Source organism: Mastomys coucha, unplaced genomic scaffold (genome assembly GCF_008632895.1).
Source record: "Mastomys coucha isolate ucsf_1 unplaced genomic scaffold, UCSF_Mcou_1 pScaffold6, whole genome shotgun sequence".
NCBI classification, from domain to species: domain Eukaryota; kingdom Metazoa; phylum Chordata; class Mammalia; order Rodentia; family Muridae; genus Mastomys; species Mastomys coucha.
This window is the reverse complement of record NW_022196912.1, coordinates 99,934,242-99,957,266: the sequence shown is the minus strand read 5'-3', so window position 1 is coordinate 99,957,266 and position 23,025 is coordinate 99,934,242. Positions and strand designations below refer to the sequence as shown.

Below are 23,025 nucleotides of genomic sequence, written 5' to 3'. Positions count from 1 at the left end.
TCAGAAACCTCAAGTGTTCTCAGCGTCTTCTTGACTTTATAGCGTTTGCTGCCCTGTCCTCTGCACAGGGAAAGAACTTGTCCACGATTTAGTAGTTTTCTTTTCTTGCTGTGTTCCTAAGACCAGAACTGAAAGGAGCAGATGGGCACAGGGGTTTACTATTGTGACCTTGGGTGGCTGCTTCCTCTGTCCCACACCCTGGTCACATGGGAAGTGGTTCTCTCCCTCTTCTGTACTAATGAGTGCCCACCCCTCTCCTCCATTGCAGTTGTTCTATAAGAATGGACAACCTTTCCCCGCACATCGGCCCGTGGGACTACGGGTTCACATCTCTCACGTTGAACTAGCAGTGGACATTCCAGTGACCCAGGAAGTCCTCCAGGAGCCGAATTCAAACGTGGTGAAGGTGGCCTTCACTGTGCGCAAGGCTGGGCGCTATGAGATCACTGTGAAGCTTGGTGGATTAAATGTGGCCTATAGTCCCTACTACAAAATTTTTCAGCCTGGTAGGTTCTTGGTTCGTTCCTTGGTTCTCCCTTTACTCCACCATGCCTTCTTTGTGCTTTCGTTTCTTTTCTGGTAGGGTATGGTAGGATCCAGGGCCTCATGCTAACTATGGGCTCTGCCTCTGAATGGGAGACTCCAAGTTCTTCCTTTTAAAAAACAAAAAACAAACAAACAAACAAACAAAAAAAAAACTAAACCACTTAGATTGAGATTTTGCTCACATGTCACAGATTTCATCAATTTAAATATAATGGTTTTCAAATTCCTTGCTCAGCAGGTACCAGCACAGTCCATTTAGAGGATGCTTATTATGGTACCAGGAAACCTCACACCCGTTAGCAATTTTGTTGCCAAACCCCCAACTACAGCCAGTCTGAAGTTGCCTTCTCTGGACAGTTCTATCAGTGTAATCCTAAACTCTGAGGCCTTTTGACTGTTGTCTGACTTATCGAGGTACTTTTCAGGTCCATTGTCCTGAATCTGTTTATTCCTTCATTCCTTTTACTTGCCATGTATTGTTTGTCTTTTTGTAACCTGTGGACATCTAGGTTGTTTCTTCCCATGTGACTTCTTAACTACTGTAAACATTTGTGTACAGGTTCTCTATCTACCTACCCAGGATTCATTTATTTACTTATTTATTGGGGAAAGGACATATCCGGGCCACAGTATGCATGTGGAGGTCAGGGGACAACATGTAAAGTTGGCTCTTTCCTTCATCATGTGGGTTCTGGGGATCTCAGTCAGCAGGCTTGGAGGGAATGTTTTCTTTCCAAATAAGAGAAGTAATGTTACTTTGTGGTCTTTCCGGCACGTTTGAGTCTGTGTGGGTGTGTGTTTGGATTTCTCCAGGAATAGAATTGCTGAAGGCCTAGGATACTAGAAGAGAAAGGAGATACATTTTTCTGATTTTTTTTTTAAGACCTTTTTAAGTAAAAGCATCTTGGCTCAAAATCCACCAGTGCTGTCAGTATGTCTGTCTATGATTCATGCCTTTGTGCCAGTTAACAAATGCTTACTGACACTGAAGTCTAAACTGTAATTTCTGACTTTGACTCTTGGTTCTGCAATCTCAGTGTTTAGTGTTGGGGAATCCTAGCAGCTTGTACCTTTCTAGAATTTTTTTGAAGATGTCATTAGATCATGGCTACTTTGGTATCCACAGAAATAATAGGACGTTGGCTAACTTTGGGAGTTATATCCTAATGATTGGATTCTCTCTTTGAGTGGTGCCCAGTTCTCTTTTTCTAGAGCAAAGGAAACTGAACAAGCAGTCTGCATTGTCAGCCTCCTTTGCCTGGATGCCTCATTCAGAGGTTGTCCACCTCATTTGCCACCTTCTTCTTGCCACCAATGGAGAACCATCTGTATCATTGTGTACCATCTCTGCTTAAATCAACCTTCTTATGTTGAGAATTATATTCTCATGCATGATAAATAAGAGCTGGGGATCCCCTTCCCTAGTTTTCCACTGTCACATCTTTCAGATTGTAACCTAATGGTGACAGGGCACAACATCCCAGCCTTGTTTCTGACATTAATAGTTAAGGTACATGGGGCTGGAAAACGATTCAGCAGTTCAGGTCACTGGCTGAGGACCCAGCTTCAGTTCCTGGCACCCAGATTGTGGCTCACAACTATCTTGTAACTCCAGTTCCAGGGCATCCAACAACCTCTTCTAGCCTCCGTGAGCACCAGGTGTGTACATAGTACACACACACATATATATATGTAGGCATAGCACAATACAAATAAAATAAAAGTAAGTTTAAAAAGTTTTTTTAAAGGACACAAACAGTTATGGCATCGTACAGCTCTGTCTGGGTTGCCCTTTTGTAGCTGTGTTCATCCTCCTTCTCCACAGGCTTGTTTCTGATGCCCTGGGAACTCAGGGATCTATTTTCCATTTCTGTACTTTTACAAAAACCAGATACAGTGACTCATGTTGGCAGTGATCTGTCATTCCAGCGCTCAGGAGGTAGAGGCAAGGGGAGCAGGAGCTCAAGATCTTCCTTAGCCAACCGGGGATACACAGCCTCTGTCTAAAACCAAAGCCCCAATCTACAGTTCCCTCTAAGTCATTTGAAGAGTGTTCGAAGAAACCTTTCAAAACTGGCTGAATTTTCAGGAGATCTGTCTATGTTGTCAAGTGTGTGAGTGCTTGGGTCTGTTTTGTGGGTACCATTCAATGGTATGAATGTTTGTTTAACTATTCATCCATTGAAGGACATCCTGACTGTTTCCTGTTCCTAGCTGTTATCAACAAAGTTACTGTTAACATTCATGTATATGGTTTTTGTTGTTGGTTTTTTGTTTTTTTTTATGAGAGCATTTCTTAAAGTAAATACTCTGGAAGATGTTTGCCGAGACATCTGATGATTTCTTTTTTAGTTTTCTAAGAAAGAAATTGCTAAATTCTTTTCCAGAATGGATGTAGTATTTGGGCTCCATTTCCTCACATCCAATATTACAGCCACTGTAATATTGTCACCTTTTTATTTTGGACAATCTGATGAGTGTGGGTTTAACCTGCATTTCCCTAATGGTAAAGGATGATAAACATCTTTCCATGTGCTCATTTGACAGCTGTGTTGTTATCTTTGGTAAAATATCTTTTCATGGTGTTTGCATATTTTTTAATTAGAAATTTTTGGGTTTCCACTGTTGTGTTTTGAGAGCATCTTTACATAAATTCTGTGCACTAGTCTCTTGTCCAGCAGTTAAAATCCGGCTTTTCTTTCTTTTAGTCCTCTTAGGATTTTCCATGGTGTAAAACCCTTCTTAATATTGAGAAAGTTCACACACACACACACACACACACACACACACACACACACACACACACACGATTCCTTTCATGATCATGCTTTTGATGTCAGAGGTCGCTGGCTAATTCCAGATCCTAAAGACTTTTCTCCACTGGTTTTTCTAAAGTTTTATTGTTTCACTTTTATGTTAAAGCCATGCTCCATATTTAGTTGATTTTTATGTGTGACACTTGCGACAAGGTTCTTATTTTTTTTTTTTCCTCAAAGTTCTCTGGTTGCCCAAGGACCATGTGTTGAGAGAGTTGTCTTTCCTTCATCAAAAATCAGCTGGGTGGGTGTATGTGTGGTGGTCTGCTTGAGGCTCTATATGATGATGTTGGTTGATGTGTCTGCCCCCTCCTCCGTACAGAGCCTTGTTTACTGCCCTCCAGATCTCATGCACTGGCTCTCCTCCACTTATTCTTCTTTTTCAAAATTGCTTTAGCTAATTCCAGTTCTTTTCCTTCCTCTACAGATTTTGGTATAATGTCTAATTCTGTGAATATTTTCCTAAGAGTTTAATAAGAATTGTGTTAAACCTGTGTTTCAACATGGGCAAGTTGGCATGTCCTCTGTGTTGAATCCTTTAATTCACAAGCATGGTGTCTTACTTATTTGGATGCCTTCACCTATGCACAGGGACAGGACTCTGGGTTAAAAAGGGGGATGTGGAGCTGGGAGGGCCTGCGGTGATGATGGGCAAACAGGGACTGGGCATGTGTGGATATTTTATTTGTTTATGAAAATTGTTGTTTGTTGTTGTTTTTTTGAGACAGGGTTTCTTAGTGTAGCCCAGGCTGTCCTAGAACCCACTCTGTAGTCCAGGCTGGCCTTCTACTGAGAGATTCGCCTGCCTCTGCCTCAAAAGTCCTGGGATTAAGAGCACATGCTACCACTGCTTGGCCATGTAATTCTTAAAGAATAAATTCTGTATTTTTAAGTCAGTTTTCTTTGTTACAGCATTAATGATGCTACACATACAGTCTTATACGTGCTTTGTTAGATTCACACCTGTCATGCCCTTTGATTTTACTTTCACCGTTTTCAGTATTCATTTCTTACTTTATTTACTATTATTTTCCGTGTGTGTGTGTATGTGTGTGTGTGTGTGTGTGTGTGAGAGAGAGAGAGAGAGAGAGAGAGAGTTTGGACACATTCCAATAGCAGGTATGCACATAGAGATTAGAGGACAGCTTTGTGAAATAAATGTCTTTCTCTCCTTCCACCTTTCCGTGTTCTGGGAGTCACGTAGGTCATCATGCTTGCACGTGCCTCACTGTTAAGCAATCTCAGCAGTTCCTGGCATTTTTTTGGCTTTTTTTTTTTTTTTTTTTTGATATAGGGTCATTCTGTATAACACTGATTGTCTTGGAATTCACCACGTAGACCAGACTGGCCTTGAACTCACAGAGATTCACCTGCATCTGCCTTCCGAGTGCTGGGATTAAAGACATGCCTCCAAGGCTCTCTGAGGGACTGCAGGGCTGTATTTGTGTTTCTCAGTTCTTTCTCATTTCGTTTGGTACAGAAAGTGGTTAAAAATAACAAGAAAACCAAAGTCATTTCCCAAAGCAACAACAAAACCAAGCCTTTGCAGTTCATCTCTGTGAATTTGCTTTTTATTGGTCTTCACTGTCTTGTTTCAGGAATGGTGGTTCCTTCCAAAACCAAAATTGTGTGCCATTTTTCTACTCTGGTGTTGACGTGTGAGCAGCCACACACTCTGCAGATAGTGCCCCGAGATGAGTATGACAACCCAACCAACAATTCCATGTCCCTGAGAGATGAGCACAACTACAGCTTAGCCATTCATGAGGTGAGTGCTGCCGTCTCTTCCCTGGCCAGGACAGTCAGGCTCTCCTGGGACCCTCACTCCCACCTCTTCTCCCTGACTTCTGAGCCTTCTTGGCTTTATCTGGTAGCTCCTGTCCCTTTGGGAAGTGTGAGGCATAGATTAATGGAGCCGGAGGGAAGCTCTTTGTGATGCAGAAAGTGATACATGTGACGTCACGCTTTGCCTCCTGTAGCTTGGTCCTCAAGAAGAAGAGAATAATGAAGTCTCATTTGAGAAGTCAGTGACATCCAACAGGCAGACTTGCCAGGTGTTCTTGCGGCTCACCCTGCATTCCCGAGGTTGCTTCCATGCCTGCATTTCATATCAGAACCAACCCATCAATAATGGCGAATTTGACATTATTGTCCTTAGTGGTGAGTTGAAAGCTGTGACTTGTTCTTTTCCTAGTCGTTTCCTCTTTGTATATCTGTTCTCCGACCCATCCCACAAACGTTTGACATTTGAACTATATTTACCTAACTGCCTTGTAAGTACATGAAGGGACCATCAGGAGGTCAGGTTGCCCTCCCCTAATTCCTATTTCAAACCTTCCTCCATGTGTTTCAGAGAATGAGAAGAATATTGTTGAACGCAATGTGTCCACCTCAGGAGTCAGCATTTACTTTGAGGCTTACCTTTACAATGCTAACAACTGTACCAGCACACCATGGCACCTTCCTCCCATGCACATGAGCTCTTCTCAACGCCGGCCCTCCACTGCGATTGAGGAGGACGATGAAGACTCCCCCTCAGAGTGCCACACCCCTGAGAAGGTGAAGAAACCGAAGAAGGTGTACTGCTATGTGTCACCAAAGGTTGGAGTCTCTATTCTTGCCTTAAAATCTCCCTTACCCCCCAAGTCTGGCCAGCATGTAGTAATGGAAACTCTAAAGTGACAGTCTGTGTATCAGTAGGGCTGGGTCATCTCCAGGTAGTGTTTTTGTGACAGTAAGAGGCTTCCTAGCATGGAACAGGAGGCCTTCACCTCTGCTACCGAAATGGTTTGTTTTGTGTGAGGATAAAAATCACTGCTGGTACCTTATGCTATATGGAAATGATTCGATTTTTCATTTTGTGAAAACGTGAAACCACATTAAATGGTTGTCACTAACAGGCTTGAAGATAGTAATGAAGAAGTTTTGGCAGAGGCACAGGAAGGTGAACTTAGAGGCGCCTTCTTACAGGCTTTTTGACTGTTTGTGTTTATCCATTCCTCTCAAAAATGAGACTATTGGAACATCCTATTACATCTCTTAATCCCATAATCAAGACTGGCTTCAAATTCCCTTGTCCATTTGCTCTTTCTTTCTTTCCTTCCTGTTTTCTTTCTTCCTTCCTTCCTTCCTTCCTTTCTTCCTTTCTTTCTTTCTATTTTTCTTTCTCTCTCTGTGCAGCCCAGGCTTTCCTGGAACTTGCTTTGTAGATCAGGCTGGCTTTAAACTCAGAGACTTTTGTGCTTTCTAACATAATATAAATAAATATTTATTAACAAATCTAGCCTTCCTGTGGAGTAGAAGGGATGACAGTTAAAGTAATGAGTGGGGTGGAAAATTGCAGAGGAGCATCACTGAATTAATTATTCTTAAAATTGGCAAAGTGTTTTTAGTGTTGTTGGGAATTTTCTTTAAAGAACATTGGTTTTTAAGACATGGAGGGTATGGAGGAGCTGGAGATGTAGTTCAGGGTAGAACATGCCTATGGCATGTGAGGGGCTGGGGATGTAGTTCAGGGTAGAACATGCCTATGGCATGTGAGGGGCTGAGGATGTAGTTCAAAGTAGAACATGCCTATAGCATGTGGGTAGTCCAAGCACTAAAACAAGGAACTGTGTATGACAACAGTCACATAACAGATTTAAAAACAAACAGGTCTTGCATTATATTCTTTTTCACAAGTAGCACAAGAAGAGCCTTCCTTGTCATGATAAGGTATTTAGATAACTTTTGTTTGAGGTTGCACTGTACTTCTTCCCAGGCCTCTCTACACATGTAGACACGTACCTTCTTCCTGTCACCCTGTCATAGTTGGGGTTTTATTGCTGTAAACAGATAACACTACTAAGGCAACTCTTAGAAAGACAACATTTAACTGGGACAGGCTTACAGGTTCAGAGGTTCAGTCCAGTATCATCAAGGTGGGGGCATGGCAGCCTCCAGGCAGGCATGGTACAGGAGGAGCTGAGAGTTTTACATCTTCATCTGAAGGCTGCTGGCTTCCAGGCAGTTAGAAGTAGAGTCTTAAAGCCCACACCACAGCAACACACCTACTTCACCAAGGCCACATCTCCTAATAGGGCCACTCCCTGGGCCAAGCATATACAAACCACCACACCCTTCATCCATACCAAGTCCTTAATACCATTCAGGCAGGAAGAAAAAGCCTGGCATGGTAGCTTACACCTATAATCTCAGCATTCAGGAAGCTGAAGCAAGGTCACTGACATCAAGGGCAGCCTGGGCTGCCCAGTGAGTCTCAGTATAGCCTGGGTTAGGGACTCACTAAAATCCTGTCTCAAACCAAACCAGCAACATCAAGTAGGGAGCAATGGGAGTGGCTGTTGTTTGCTCCAGTGTGTGGGCTTGGGGAGTCACTGAGCAGCAGAGGCAAGGCAGAGGGTCCTGGTTGTTCTGAGTGAAATGTTTTGTGCCCAGAAAGTGAAGCTCTAATTGCAGGCGTTCTACAATGAGTATCAGACTAGAGCATTGGGATGGCATGTGCCTGGGAAATTATGGTGTCAGGTAGGGATTGAACTTTGCCTTCCATGGACATACTTACTTTAGTTCTGACTGAATTATCTTCTTCTTGTTATGAAAATATAGACAAGGCTTTGGTGTTTGTATTTTAATACCCAGACTGGACACTCTTCTTTGTCACTCACTTCATTTTCTGTGTTGGCCCCAGCAATTCTCTGTGAAGGAATTCTATCTGAAAATCATCCCCTGGCGCCTCTACACCTTCCGAGTGTGTCCCGGAACAAAGGTAAGCCAGACCTCATGCTGAGCAGACTGGGCTGTGCATGGTCAGACTTCTCTTTTCCTGAGGCCTTTCAGTATTTCTGAACTGTTCTCTCTCTGTGCAGATTTATTTCCAAACAAAGAAAATATTATCTCCTCATTAAAGGCCATCAACATATAACTCTTAACCAGAAGTATGGTAATGAGATTGGTTACTTTACCAGTATACCAATAGCAATTCAGAATGTGTTCCCAGTGTCTTTTGTCTTCAGCACCACTCTCAAAGGATGTCAGTTTCTGTGCCCGTACATAGTCTCCTGTGTGCTGGAGCTCATCTATGAGAAGGAATGTTCTCATATGTTAAAGAATTTGTTGCTGGGTAGTGGTGGCTCACGCCTTTAATCCCAGCACTTGGGAGGCAGAGGTAGGCAGATTTCTGAGTTCAAGGCCAGCCTGGTCTACAGAGTGAGTTCCAGGACAGCCAGAGCTACACAGAGAAACCCTGTCTTGAAAAACCAAAAAAAAAAAAAAAAAAAGAATTTGTCTTTTTCGTTTTTGTTGTTTTGTTGTTTTGTTTTTCGTATTGCTCTAGGCCTAAATCTAAGCTTTAACCTGGATATGTTGTTTGTAAAGATGACTTTCTTCAGGCAGTTTGGAATAAGAGTTGTGTTCCCCATCTTACAGTTTATGGTGAAATGCAGTGTTACCTGTGACCCTTACTTAAAGGCCATTTCTCTGACTCAGACTTAGTAAAAACTTGAAAAAGGGCCAGCAAGATGGCTCAGTAAAAATCCTTGTTGACCAAACCCAACCACCTGAGTTGATCTCCAGAACCCATGTAAGAAGGCAAGTGTGTTGGCACATGGTCCCAGCACTCACACTGCAGGATGGGAGGCACAGACAGGAGAATTGCTTGGAAGCTCAAGGACCAAGCATCATCTTGGAGTGTTTATCCAGCAAGGCAGGCCCAACTCCTGAAGACTATACACAGCATGTGCACACACACTTAAACAGAAACAGAGACAAACAGAAAACTGAATTGTAGAATACTGGCATAGGGCTGATGAGATGGCCCAGCAGCTCACCATGCCAGCCAAGCTTGGTGAGCAAGTTCAATCTTCCTGACCCATATGGTGAAAGAAGAGAACCAATGCCCACAAGCTGTTCTCTGGCCTCCACATGTGAGCTGTGCACCTACACACATGTACATGCACATACACATGCACTGAATAAATATATAAGATAAATGAGATGTGTACTCCCAACAGGTACACATTTGGAAAAAAACAGGATTGCCTTGTTTTTGTTGTTTGATGTTTGATTGCCTTTGTTGGAATGAAGGGGTTTATAGATTGAGTTAACCATTTTCTTCTAAATTTTCTGTGCTAGTTTTCATACCTTGGCCCTGACCCTGTTCATAAGCTCCTTACTCTGGTGGTGGATGATGGCATTCAGCCTCCTGTGGAGCTCAGCTGCAAGGAAAGGAACATTCTAGCAGCCACTTTCATCCGTTCCTTGCACAAGAACATCGGTAAGGATGGGGAAGGTGGTGAGCCGCAAGGGTGTGTATCGGTAGAGTGGTGCTCTATCACACATCAGAGAATAAGTCATGGGGAACTGCTTGCTCCTCAGGAGGCTCCGAGACCTTTCAAGACAAGGTGAACTTTTTCCAGAGAGAGCTTCGACAGGTACATATGAAGAGACCTCATTCCAAAGTTACTCTGAAGGTCAGCAGACACGCCTTGTTGGAATCGGTATGTAATGTCTTCCTATGCAATTTCTCCAGCCAAGGAGCTCTTCAGTATTTGACTATATCTGGTGGTGTGTTCTTTCTGTTTTTTATTTTAATGAAACATAAGTTTCTGCCTTTAAACTTTGTTCTTCTCATTGTGTATACTTTAATATACTGGATTGGGGCCACTGTGTTAGAGGCTCGCAGCTGTGGGGGAGACTGACAGCCATCAGCTCTCTGGTCTGTGCTGATTAGTTCCTGGACACGCTGCAGTCTAGGGAGTAGAAGTCATGGTTGGAGAAGCAGTCTGATAGTGCACCTCTGGAGTAGAGGCTTCTGCTGGATTAGAAGGAAGTAATTCTTGTTGTTACTCTTGTCTGGTAGAAATGGAACACCTGATGAGTGTCTGTCCCCGCCACAGACACTGGCCTGGGCCTGGTATTCCCCCAGAGTGAGAAGGCTTGGTGCCTGTCCAGAAAGTCTGTAGTGTTTGGCTCTGGTAACTGTGACTGGAAACCCCTTTCTAAGCCACACATCCCATGTGGCGTGGCTCCTTACGTAGCTTTGCTTTGTGGTAGATAAAGATGAGTAATGGAGAGGCTGTACTTCACTGGAAACCAAGACTCATTGACTCTTTGTTTACAGCTTACTGCCTGAATGCTTTTTAAAAAAACATTTTATGTAAGAGGTTTTTCATTAATAAAATGAAATTTGTTAAAAAAAAAAGATAGAAAGAAAAACAAAACAATTCTAACTTTCAGATTCCAGTTTTAAATCTAGGTTAGATAGTTTTGTTTGTCTGGTTTTTGGCCAGGGAGAAGTTGTCCCAGTATAGACCAGGATTGCTTTGAACTTGCAGTTCTCCTGCTTCAGCCTCATGTTTGCACTGGTCATGGGGATTTGCTATTATACTTAGATTATTTTTCATTTAGCTTTTTATCGATTCTTTATAGATGTCATATCATACACCCCAGCCTCACTTACCTCCCCATCCCTTTGTACTTGCCCTTAGAACTTCACACCCCCTCACACACAAAAAAAAAGAAAAAAATCTTATTGTGAAAGCTGTAGTGTGTCACAGTGTGTCCCTTTTTGTCCACACTTTTGTCCACACTTCTATACTTGCAAATGTTCACTGCAGTGACTCATTGCAATGATTTGAGGCCTCTGGCTTCCTCTACACTATCAATACTGGGTCCTCATTGGGACTCGTCTTGGATATTCTGTTGCTTCCCTGTGTCATGTAGTTTTGGATCTGTAGGATTTGACCCCATTCATGAATTCCAGCAGTTCATAGATGGGGTAGATATTGGGGTGAGCCAACTCAAAGTTCTGGATCTAGACCTGATTGGTAGCTAAGCTGGCCAGGCCACCAGCTCTCCTGTACGCACACCACTAGGGCCAGCTCTCTATCGCTGCCCTAGCCAGCTCATCTAATGCTGCAGCTGGCAAGGGGCAGAGGCAGTTTTCCCACTCTCATGTCCTCAAGGCCAGTTTGCTCACACCCATGCCAGTAAGGCCAGCTCTGCTTTGCTGCCAGGGGAGGTACAGGGTCTGCTCTCCTGAGTGCTGCCGTTAAAGGACCAGGCCAGCTCTCCAGCATTCAAGTCCTCATGGATAGCTCACCTGCAACACCCCCTCCACTCCCCACCACCACAACCAGGGCCAGCACTTGTGTGTTCCTGGGAGAGGTTGGGGGCGTAGCTCTCCCACCATGGCCTCAGAGCTGGCAGGCAGCTCTGCACAGCTCTCAGACATCAGCTTGCTTCCATGAGGCAACCCAGACCAGGGATGTTCACCTAGCCTTTGGTGGTAGCATACCCACATGGACCTAGACATGGCCCTCGACGTGACCCTCAGAGGCAGCACAGGCCAGGACCTTACCCTGGCCTTGGGTGCCACTGCTGGCCACTCACATCAGGCTGTCTCTGGAGGTAGACTCTCTTCATTGTGCCCACATCCTCTGTTTCTCTTTCTCTTCCATTTCTCCACCACTTACTTGTTCATCTTAGTGGCACACAGGGATTCTGGGTATCTGGGGTCATCTCAGGAGTGCTATGCCTGGCCAATGCCAGGCAAGGGTCATCTTAGTTGTGGTCTGCATACCTGGCTGCATGAAGCCAGTTGGGGTTGTCTCTGGTGTGACTGTCCCCCCCCCCTTTTTTTTTTTTTTTTTTTTTGGTTTTTCGAGACAAGGTTTCTCTGTAGCCCTGGCTGGCTGTCCTGGAACTCTGTAGACCAGGCTGGCCTTGAACTCAGAAATCCACCTGCCTTTGCCTCCCAAGCACTGGGATTAAAGGCGTGTGCCACCACTACCCAGCATCCACATTTTTTTTTAATTACTGAATTTCTCCTGGAGATCTATGTATTTTAATATAAGATAAAATCAATGAGTTTTACTTCTGTGCCATCTATCACTTCCACGAAATGGTAGTTAGCTCAGTGGCCAGTGCTGTTCTTGAGGCTGTCTTTAGAAGCTGAGGGAGCCGCAGTGTTCTTAACACTTCCTTCCTCGCTCTGCTTTCTAGTCTTTGAAGGCCACTCGGAACTTTTCCATCTCAGACTGGAGCAAGAACTTTGAAGTGGTTTTCCAAGATGAGGAAGGTGGGTTTTAAAGTTCCATTTTATCGTTTTGATTCTCTTTCCTACTTCCACTCTCCCAAAAAGCTCAGACCAGCACCCTTCAAGCTTCCCCAAAGACCCAGCTTCTGTGAGGAGGAAAGGAGCCTGGCTGGATGGCGTGGTGGAGTTTAGAGAACAGAGTAATGGGGGTGAGCGCTTACAAGTTCACACCAGGAGGACAGAATAGCCACTGCAGATCCAGAGTGACCATTTCCTGGATCTCTGACCTTCTGTGTTTCTGTTAGCTTAATGACCAGAATACTTTGGAATCTACAGAAGGAAATGGGATTTCAAAAAGTGTTCACCATATAGGTGAGCTGCATTGAAGAAACAGGTAGTGGATTAGAGAAAAGGAACGGGAGAATGCTGAGTGCTAACTAAAGGAAGAAAAGTAATAGTTGGTGGTGTAATCGCCAGCATCACTTTTAATTTTCATTATACTTTTCAGCTTTGGATTGGGGAGGGCCTCGCCGGGAATGGTTTGAGCTAATCTGCAAAGCACTGTTTGATACCACCAGTCAGCTCTTCACCCGGTTCAGTGACAACAACCAAGCACTAGTGAGTCTGTGCCTTCCCTGTGGGGGGTGGAAAGCTACACTGAATACACAGATTCACATAGCTGACCTAGGAGGCTGGACAACTTGAGTTTTGCTCTTCATGTGCTGTATGTAATGAGCTAATTAAGCTGCCTGCCTTTATTTGGCTCCTTTATTTTATCTGTAGAATGGGAAGAAAGAGTTGAGCACTTGGCTAAGAACATTACATTGTAACTTTACTCACTTATAATAATTAAGCTACTATCCAAAGAAAAAAGCCTGTGGCAGTTGGTTTAAGTATTAGATCTCTGACTAGAAAAGAGTCACAGGTAGAGTACGTGACTGTTTGAAAAGATCTGGTTTAGGGACAGGCATCAGATCACCTGTACTCAAGTCAACTAAGAACCACAAACTAATCTAAGGTTCTTCAGTGGTCATTGTCCTCCAGTCACTTTAAATCACTTAGTTGTCTACTCTGTGATTCTTAAACTGAAATTTTATTCCCTTAGCATTGGGTATGAGTCAGCTTTCTGTTACTGTAATAAATGCCTGAGCCAGTCAGCTTCCAAAGAGAAAATGTTACTTCATCATAGACTTTTAGAGGCTTCAGTTTGTAGCTGGATGGCTTCCTTGCTTTTGGGTTTATGGTGAGGCAGCACACCATAGTGGTAGAGTATGCAGAGAGATTCACCTCAGGGCTAGGGCATGAAAGACAGACAGAAAGAGACTGGGCAGTTCTCATCCAGGACACACCTCAGTCCTGAGTCCTACTGATGTTACTCTGGGTTGGGGAGCAAAACTTTTAAATATATACACCTTTGGGGGACAGTCTAGGTCCAAATTGCAGTACATAGGATTTGGGAGTCTTTCCAGAATCAGCTAGAATGGATGAAAAATGGTCAAAGGCCTTTTTGTTTCTTCTTTGACAGGTGCATCCTAACCCTAATCGCCCAGCTCACCTGCGCTTGAAGATGTATGAGTTTGCAGGGCGGCTGGTGGGCAAGTGTTTGTATGAATCCTCTCTAGGAGGAGCCTACAAGCAGTTGGTCCGTGCCCGTTTCACTCGGTCTTTCCTGGCCCAAATCATAGGACTTCGTATGCATTACAAGGTAACATATTAGGTGTGCGTTTTCACTAACGACAGGCTAGCCATTGGCTTTGGAATCTTTCCACATGAGCTGATTTTCTAAAGTACTTTTTTCCCATTTATTTATTTATTTAGATTTATTTTTATTCTGTATGTATGTGTGTGTTTTGCCTGCTTGTATGTATATACATGCACCAGATACATCCCTGGTGCCCACTGAGTAGAAAGCATCAGGTCTCCTGGACCTGGAGTTACAGATGGTTGTAAGCCTCCATTTGGATTCTGGGAACAGAACCCAGGACCTCTGGAAGAGCAGCCAATGTTCTTAACCTCTGAGCCATCTCTCCAGCCCCCGAGCTGATTATTTTTAAGGTTGAAGGTGTAAGTGGTGTCAAGCAGTTACAGTTTCATTCATGGAAAAAAGAGTATTCATGTGCTTCTGTGTCTTCCTATCTCCACAGTATTTTGAAACAGATGACCCAGAATTCTATAAATCCAAAGTGTGCTTTATCCTCAACAATGACATGAGTGAGATGGAGCTGGTCTTTGCAGAAGAGAAATACAACAAATCAGGCCAACTGGATAAGGTGAGAGAGACCAGGACATGTAAGTCCCTACAGCCTGGCCCCTCAGGCCAACTGGATAAGGTGAGAGAGACCAGGACATGGAAGTCCTACAGCCTGGCTCCTCAGGCCAACTAGATAAGTTGAGAGAGACAAGACATGGAAGTCCCTACAGCCTGGTCCCTCTGAGGCTGCTAGGGCAGGACTTCCTGCAGGGAAGGAAAGGAAAGACTGCAGAGGACTGAGTGACGTGCTGATGAAGCATCCTTGCCTAAGCTGGTTGGGAAGGATGACTGTCAGTGATTAGCCATTGTGATGTAGGTGCCTGATTCTTTGTTTAATACAATGCCTGTACCTAGTAAAACCCTTTTTGTTGTTTTGTTGGGTTTGGTTTGGTTTGGTTTTGAGACAGGGTCTCACTCTGTAGCTCAGGCTGGCCTTAAATTTGGTGTACAGACCAGGCTGGCTTTGAACTCACAGGGATCCACAGCCTCTGACTCCTAAGCGCTGAAATTACTGGCCAGATATATATTTGTTGCAAATATGTTTTTGTTACATTGTGGAGTTACACAATATCAAATGATAATAGTGATGCTAGTTATAATAATAATAATAGATAATTAAACCTCATTAGTTTTGATAGTGCCACTACAATACTAGGTTATCGATTAAATTAAAAGGAAGGTAGCAGTGATTACAAAGATGTGGCAGCTGAGTGTGACGACACACTTTGATCCCAGCACTTGGGAGACAGAGGCAGGCAAGTCACTGAGTTTGAGGTCAGTCTGGTCTACATACAGAGACTCTATCTCAAGAGAAGAGAAGTAAATGCTCTATTGAAAAGGCTAGAAATGTCAGTTTCCTGTCCCTTTACTAGTAAGTCTGTACCTTGCTTCCTGAACTGATGTAACAAAGTAGCTAGTGAACAGAACCTTGCTGTAATTCTCGGTCATAGGGATAGCAACAGGTTGTTCACCTGCAAGATTCTCAGTAGATTAAGACAGTCGAACTTTTTTCTATAATTATGGATATTATATCACTGCTATAATTTGGTGTGTTTTTGTGCATAAGCACTTCTAGCTATGACCTAAGAAATGTTAAGATTTATTCACATCAGTGCAATTAAAATGTTATCAGGTTCTTAAAATAACTGATCTCAACAACTAATGGAGGTCTTCATTCACTTGTGGAGACAACTCTGGTTCCCATACAGACTCTCCAGGGTAATTAGTTCACGCTTTGGAACTTCTTCACATGCCCCTCAATAGTTGTTTAGTGTGTGTGTGTGTGTGTGTGTGTGTGTGTGTGTGTGTGTGTGTTTATAAATTCTGTTAGTGGCTTAGGAAGCATGTTTAGCATTTCTTTGCAGATAGGCAAATCGCAGAACAAGGAGGACCAAACAGCTAATAGGTATATAAGTTAGTATCAGGGCTAATAGCTATAGCAAGTTAGTATCAGGGCTGCAGTATCTGATGCCAAATTCCCAAGTCTCAGTCGTTGTTCTTTCCATCTGTGCACTTGGGAGACAGAGGGATGTGTGGAGATAGCTGCTTCTGTCACATGAAAGAGCTTATTCGAGAAAAGGCTGTGAGTGACTTACTTAAGGGAAAGGAATTAAAAGATTGCTAATGAGACCGTGGTGCCTTCCTGTTGAAGGCACTACCTGAGAGAAGACCCTGCCTAATTCCCACTGTGGAAGTCATAACTAGTGGAGTGTGGAGTAGTGGTGTGAGCCCTGAAGGTCAGAAATGGAGAGTAAGAGCAATGTGTTAAAAAGACTAATGCAGATGGGAAACTTGAGGGAGTCCAGTCACTGCCTGTAGAACATTTCAGGCTGATACAGCATACAGTTCACCACAGCTTCTCCTTGTCTTGTCTTTTGCCTTCTGTTTCAGATTGTAGAACTCATGACAGGTGGAGCTCAAACCCCAGTCACCAATGCAAATAAAATCTTCTACTTAAACTTGCTGGCTCAGTATCGGCTGGCCAGTCAAGTGAAAGAGGAGGTGGAGCATTTCCTGAAAGGTGGGCTCCCGTCTCCTTGTGCTTCAGATGTTGGGGCCATAGTTGCAGTGTGGCTTTAACTTGGATGCTTATGTTTCAGGCTTGAATGAGTTGGTTCCTGAGAACCTTTTGGCTATTTTTGATGAGAATGAACTTGAGGTAAGTGCTTAGGATTTGAACCTGTCTTGTTTGTATTGATTTTTGTTTACTTGTGTGGAGGGCACACGGGTGCCAGGGTATCAGGTATATGGAAGTCAGAAAGCCACTTGTCGACTTCGTTCTCTCCTTCCATCACACAAGTCTCCGGATTGGCATAAGTGCTTTTACCTTTTGAGCCATCTCACCAGCCCCAAGACTGCTGTTCTTGAGAGCACACCTTCTGGACCCCTGCTTGCTGTTCTTTCTGTTAGTGGTGTGGCAAGAAAATTCACTTTTTCTCTTTAGGAAATGAGAGGATTGAGAGAGTCTCACTGTGTAGCCAGAGAGACTTTTATTATACAAGAGTTAGATTCACTTTAAAAAGAAAAAAATTTTTTTTTTTTTTTTTTTTTGGTTTTTCGAGACAGGGTTTTTCTGTATAGCCCTGGTTGTCCTGGAGCTCACTCTGTAGACCAGGCTGGCCTCGAACTCAGAAATCCACCTGCCTCTGCCTCCCAAGTGCTGGGATTAAAGGTGTGCGCCACCACGCCCAGCTTAAAAAGAAAAATTTTTTAATGTATATGAGTCTCTTCCTGTGTGTATGTCTGTATGCTTTCTCTCATCTTTTAAAAATTAAAATGTTGAAAGTCATAGAGCAGCAAGTAGTTATGAAGAGTAGTAGTTACTATTTATTTATCAAGTATTATTGATATTAATTGACAAATGAGGAACATCTAGTCGTCATATTTAAGTGGATTATAGAGTGTATTTGTTTAGGTGTATGTGAACTATGAACTGTGTGTTGAGATCCCAGACTGCAGTGAGGAAGACAGAAGTCCCTCAGGGGATGTATGCTAGTGAAAGATAGACACAAGATAGGTTATATTAAAGTCGTGTGTGTTTCCATATCTATAGTATTGCAGAGTGTGTGAGCACATGTGTGTATTTACAGGTCTATAGTAACTGTAATGTCACATTTTGTATCAGCCCAATGTTAGCTTTAAGATGGTGAGTACCATTGTTATGGTCACCTGAATTAAAGCCCTTCTGAGTCAGGACCAAGAGAGCCAGTTTGTCCTTTCTTGCTGCTGCTCCTCACATGATATATATGAACAGTAAAAGTTATGACTTTTAACTTACCGTAGCTTTTCTGAGGAGTTCATTTCTTCACAATGTTCCTGTTAGAAATTCCTCCTGCACCCAGGAGGCAGAGGCAGTTGGATGTCTGAGTTCCAAGACAGCCAGGGCCATCAAGAAGCCCTGTCTCAAAAAAAACAGAAACAAAACAAAACAACAAAAAAAGAGAAACTTTAAAATTTGTAAGAAAACAGAGTCAGTGTCATCATATGATGCTGTGTAATTGTTACTCGGTTAGCTCAGCTGTCTTAGAGAACAGTCAAAGCCTCTGATTTTCATCACCGTCTGTGCCTTGAGTTATAAAATCCAAACAGTGAATTCTCAGTCTAGAATTTCTGATAGACCTCTTACCTAGTGCTAGTGCTTTGGGGCACCAGGTATTTTATTGTAGCATGAACATTGGAAACAGCATGTAGGAGAGTGGGAAGAAAAGCTGCAGTCCACAGCTCTTCCTCAGGCTGTTCCTAGTCACTCACTAACTTGGCATGGCCTTCAAGAAACTAAAGCTTCCAGGGCTTAATTTGGACTTTTTTGTCTCTTTATTAAGAGATATCATTCCTTACAGCTATTGGATGGATACTCATAGTCTGCTAAGTAACATGTTGGCTCTTGGGCCAAATTAGGACATCAACAAGATACTTAAGGCTCTGATGTCATTAATGTTCTCTCTCTCTCTCTCTCTCTCTCTCTCTCTCTCTCTCTCTCTCTCTCTCTCTCTCTCCCTGTACCTTTTAGCTTATCTATTTAACTGGAAGCAGAGCTAAAGGGAAATAGTAAAAGTTCAACCCACAAAAGGAGACCTGAGAGAAAGCACTCCTAAAGGGGCCTTTCCCCTGGCATTCCTCTGCTGATGAGAACACAGACTCTGGCCTTTTATTTCTTTCATTTTATTCTGTGATTACAAAGAATCCTTAGCAGTTCTTAACTAGGCACACTTGTCAGAAACACCTAGGAAACCTCTTAGCTATATAAGCTTATAATCCAACTTTAGAGATTCTGATTCACTACACCTAGTGTATTCATCGTCTGTTTTTTAAATCGAGTCTATGATACAGGCATACATGTGCCACAGACCTTATTGTGTGCCATGATAAATCTGAGGTCAGAAGACCACTTTTAGGAGTTTGTAACCCCCCTCCACTGTGGGTTCTAGGGATCCAACTCAGATTGGCTTGCATATTAATCACTTTGTTTTCTGCTGAATCTGTGTGTGTGTGTGTGTGTGTGTGTGTGTGTGTGTGTGTGTGTGTGTTTAAGCAGTGTAGGTTTTTTTAACACTGCGATTTTTTTTTTTTAAATACCACAGTGGTTAGGAATTGGCCTATTGCAGTTCATTCTAGCATTGTGATCTCATTTTCTGTCTTTCTCCTGGCATTGGTTTTATTCTGCATTCCCATGTCAATAGGTAACTAAGTAACTAAATAGAGCATCTTTGTCCTCCTGTCTGTCTAGCTGCTCATGTGTGGGACTGGAAACATCAGTGTGTCTGACTTCAAAGCCCATGCTGTAGTGGTTGGTGGATCCTGGCATTTCAGAGAAAAGGTAATGGGCTAAGCTTTCACAGTTGGGTTGGTATTGACTTCTATGGAGTGGTTTTAAAAGACAAAAGTAGAAGACTTGAAGAAGTTGACATGTTGACTGGCAAAAAGATGATTCATGTAGAAAAACAGATAGTTATCCAAGCTGAAAGGAGCTCAGGTCCCTAAAGGCAGGTATCTTGACTGCCACTGGGGTAGTGGGTAGAAATGCAAGTAAATGGAGCCAAGCAATCAATTGGTGACTACCCTCTGACCCTGTAACAATGTAAATTTGCAGGGGTTGTTATCTGTGCCTCGTGGTACTGTAAATGGGAGCATATGCCTACCCACAGTATCCTTCTTCTTCCATAGGAATCAGATCTTAGGCTGCACACCATGTTGATTAAAGTCCTGTATTTTCCTGCCAGGTCATGAGGTGGTTTTGGACTGTGGTTTCCAGTCTGACCCAGGAGGAACTGGCACGACTGCTTCAGTTCACAACAGGCTCTTCTCAGCTCCCACCTGGAGGATTTGCTGCCCTCTGTCCCTCATTTCAGATTATCGCTGCTCCAACCCACAGCACACTTCCTACTGCGCACACGTGGTAGGCTGCCCAAAGCATCCCTGGTGGGAGATTCTCTTTCTAGCTCTTGCCCATGTTTCTTGTCGTATGAATTAATCATCTTTCTCCTTGTTTTTCCAGTTTTAACCAACTGTGCCTCCCTACATATGACTCATATGAAGAGGTGCACAGGATGCTACAGCTGGCCATCAGTGAGGGTTGTGAGGGCTTTGGCATGCTCTGACCGCTCCTCTGTCACCTGCTTGGCTCCCAAGCTCTCTAGAGCGTCTGGACACATGTTAACAAGCATAACCACTGACCTTAACCACAACCATTAGCCAGAAGATACTGCATGCTCCCTTGTGTCTGGAGTATTCTGTCATCTGCAAGCACTGCTCTTACCTCAGTTCTGTCCACATTTACCACAGGCCACTTGAGCACGTGGCACCTATCTGAGCTTTACTCAGTCATAAGAGGAGGACCATGCTGCTGTCATTTCGTTGGTCCTTTGAAGATCTCTGTGGCCAGATCTGCCTCTGTGGCTGGGAGACATGCATGCCACAGAGGACTCAGTTCTATTGGGAAGCCGACATGTGACCCTTATGCCATGCTCATTCCAGTCTCCTGGAGCTTACTACCTGACCAGACTGGGCAACCATCACCTCTTCTCATAAGTGGCCAGGAGAAGCACAGCTAGAAAGTGGCTCACACAAGTTTTCTGGCTTGTCCTTCCACATAATGGCAGGCACAGGCCTTGGCACTGGATTAGTTCTCATGGGGACTGGTAGTACAAAAGGATCTCTTTATGGTTACAGAACTGGAAAAGACACTCCCTATGGGCATTTTGTAAGATGATCATTAATCTATAAGGAATTTGCTAAGCTTTCTCAAATTTGAGCCAGTGAGAAAGGCAATCAAAAGAATGCGAAGGATGCCTGCGCTGTAGCCTCCAGTGCTGAGCGTGCTTCTCTCTTGGGGAAAGGCCATGTCCAGGCATGAGGATGGCTTGAAGACTACTGATGCTTTTCTCTGAGTTTCTCTGCACTGAAGGAGGACTTGGCCTGACCTCTGACTTCGGTAGTTTAAGAGCTGTCTTTAGCATTCTGCTAGTGGAATTTTGGGAGCAATGGACTGGGACAGTGAACATAGCCTGCCAGCTATGGTGGTGATCTTTGGCAGCGCTAAGGCAAAGGAACGGTGATCACAGGTCCTGGGTGAAGCCGTTGGGAACAGACAAGGTGGAGATCCAGCCGCAGTAAATACCTAGCAATTCCAAGTACTTGGCTTCATCAGTTACCGGGAAGTGGGGGAACCATGGAGGGAAAATGTTCTGTTGGGTTCACAGTTGCATGGTGATCAAAGAGAAATTCTCAGTCTCAAAGAAGATAACATCTTTTCATGAGTGTTTGAATGAAAACAACTCGAAGGCTCAATATCACATGGATTTCCCAAATTCTGTCTTTAATAAGGCTTTTCTACAAGCCACTATTTTCCATGGGGCACTCACTCAGAATATTACAAGCCATTTTATTGCCAAAACCAGCAAGTACACAGAATCCTGAGACAAGGCAGTTCTTATGACAGTGCCTTGGCCTCCTGGAAGCAGTCTGAGCCCTCCTGAGCTGCTAGAATCCTGCCTGACCTCCTTTGCAGTCAGCATCTGTCTTTTCTTGGCGTGGGTGCTCACCTCTCTTATCCTCGGGGTTTGAGACCTGGCATCAGGACCTCTCTACCCAGGATCCTCCATGCCACATGGTCACTGCTCTCCTCAGGGACCGGGACAAGGTGCTGCTGCCTGCCCAAACTTTCCCAAGGAACGTGTACAAGATCATTTAGCCACTACCCTGCTGCCTCTCAGGCCTCCACTGGGGCTTCCAGCTGGGTACATGGCTGCTTGGTTGTTTGGGGCAGTTCTTCCTCCTAGGTTTTGCCATCCTGGCTCCAGCACCCCTCTGCAGACTACACAGGGGGTCAGTGTATGCTTGTGGCTAGACCTCTCATTTTAAGCTCTAGTCATAGCACTTTTTCAGAGTCTCCTAGGCACTGTTGCAGCCCAACTGGGGCAGCTAGTATCCTAAGGTGGCCTTTAGGCACCAGAGTCTTTAACAACAACAACAAATCCTCTAGTACTGTGTGGTTTCTACTCTTCCTCTTCACTCTCCCAACTATTCAGAAGCATTTTGCTCTCTTTTGCATTTTCTTTTACCTTTTTTTCTAATACTGCTTTGGTACTAGCCAGTGTGGGCAAGAGATACAGTATGTTGGACAGATAAGAACATGTGTTATTTCTTGATCAGTTTTCTGTTCTTACTCCTTATTTTGGCCAGTTCTTTTGTCTGTGCTTTGTGACATAGGTACTTGAGGCCGGCTGCCCTCCTGGCTTGTGGCTTTGGTGTCCTTGAAGGAGACCAGTCATGAGCACCAAGGAGAGTGTCAGCTTGGTTCTAGAACCTGGCAAAGGCTGAGCTCTGCTGCACATTGTCAGGCCAGGTCTGGATGTCTGCAGTTGGAGATGTAAATATTTTGTACAGTAAATAAAATGCTTACAATAATTAAGGACTCAGTGACTGTTTGAGTGGGGGTGGGGCAGTGCTTAAATGGAAGATGGAAAGGAAACCATCTAGAGATGCTTTATGTGTTCTGGAAGCAGGAAGCAATCTGCTGTGGACAGAGTGTGTACTTGGGGCCCTGCTTTGTCTCCTAAAGACACAAAGGGTGTCTATTATGTCTTAATTTTTTTTTTAATATCAGGAAGTCAGTAGAGAGAGTTTCTAAATAAGTTAAAAGGGGGCTAGAGAAGATAGCTCAGCAGTTCGGGATGCTTGCTTCTCTTATAAGGGCTTGGCTTTGGTTCCTGGTACCTATACTGAGCTGCTCACAACTGCCTATAATTCCAATTCTAGGGGAGCCAGAGACCCAGGATGTCTGCAGGCATCTGCACAAACAGGGTGCACACAAACTTAACAGGCATACATATACACTGAAAAAAACCTTGAAAGGTCAAGGAAGGTGGATGTGGTAGCAC

General features: G+C 43.8%; 1 protein-coding gene across 5 annotated transcripts in view; it reads left to right on the top strand.

The window, feature by feature from the left end:
• Positions 1 to 22,552, top strand: part of Arel1 (apoptosis resistant E3 ubiquitin protein ligase 1) — a 54,642-nt gene extending 32,090 nt beyond the window's left edge. For 4 of the 5 annotated variants that reach the window (XM_031355398.1, XM_031355401.1, XM_031355400.1 and 1 more), the window contains 16 exons: positions 269 to 506; positions 4,961 to 5,130; positions 5,342 to 5,522; positions 5,716 to 5,963; positions 8,050 to 8,127; positions 9,492 to 9,633; positions 9,735 to 9,856; positions 12,363 to 12,438; positions 12,905 to 13,014; positions 13,922 to 14,101; positions 14,541 to 14,666; positions 16,538 to 16,667; positions 16,747 to 16,805; positions 19,374 to 19,463; positions 19,867 to 20,042; positions 20,142 to 22,552. In XM_031355398.1, the coding sequence (XP_031211258.1) occupies positions 269 to 506; positions 4,961 to 5,130; positions 5,342 to 5,522; positions 5,716 to 5,963; positions 8,050 to 8,127; positions 9,492 to 9,633; positions 9,735 to 9,856; positions 12,363 to 12,438; positions 12,905 to 13,014; positions 13,922 to 14,101; positions 14,541 to 14,666; positions 16,538 to 16,667; positions 16,747 to 16,805; positions 19,374 to 19,463; positions 19,867 to 20,042; positions 20,142 to 20,244 (2,229 nt within the window). In that variant the 3' untranslated portion in view covers positions 20,245 to 22,552. The remainder of the gene's footprint in view (positions 1 to 268; positions 507 to 4,960; positions 5,131 to 5,341; positions 5,523 to 5,715; positions 5,964 to 8,049; positions 8,128 to 9,491; positions 9,634 to 9,734; positions 9,857 to 12,362; positions 12,439 to 12,904; positions 13,015 to 13,921; positions 14,102 to 14,540; positions 14,667 to 16,537; positions 16,668 to 16,746; positions 16,806 to 19,373; positions 19,464 to 19,866; positions 20,043 to 20,141) is intronic. The other variant, XM_031355402.1, reaches the window with a different exon arrangement.
• The last annotated feature ends 473 nt before the right edge of the window (positions 22,553 to 23,025 follow it).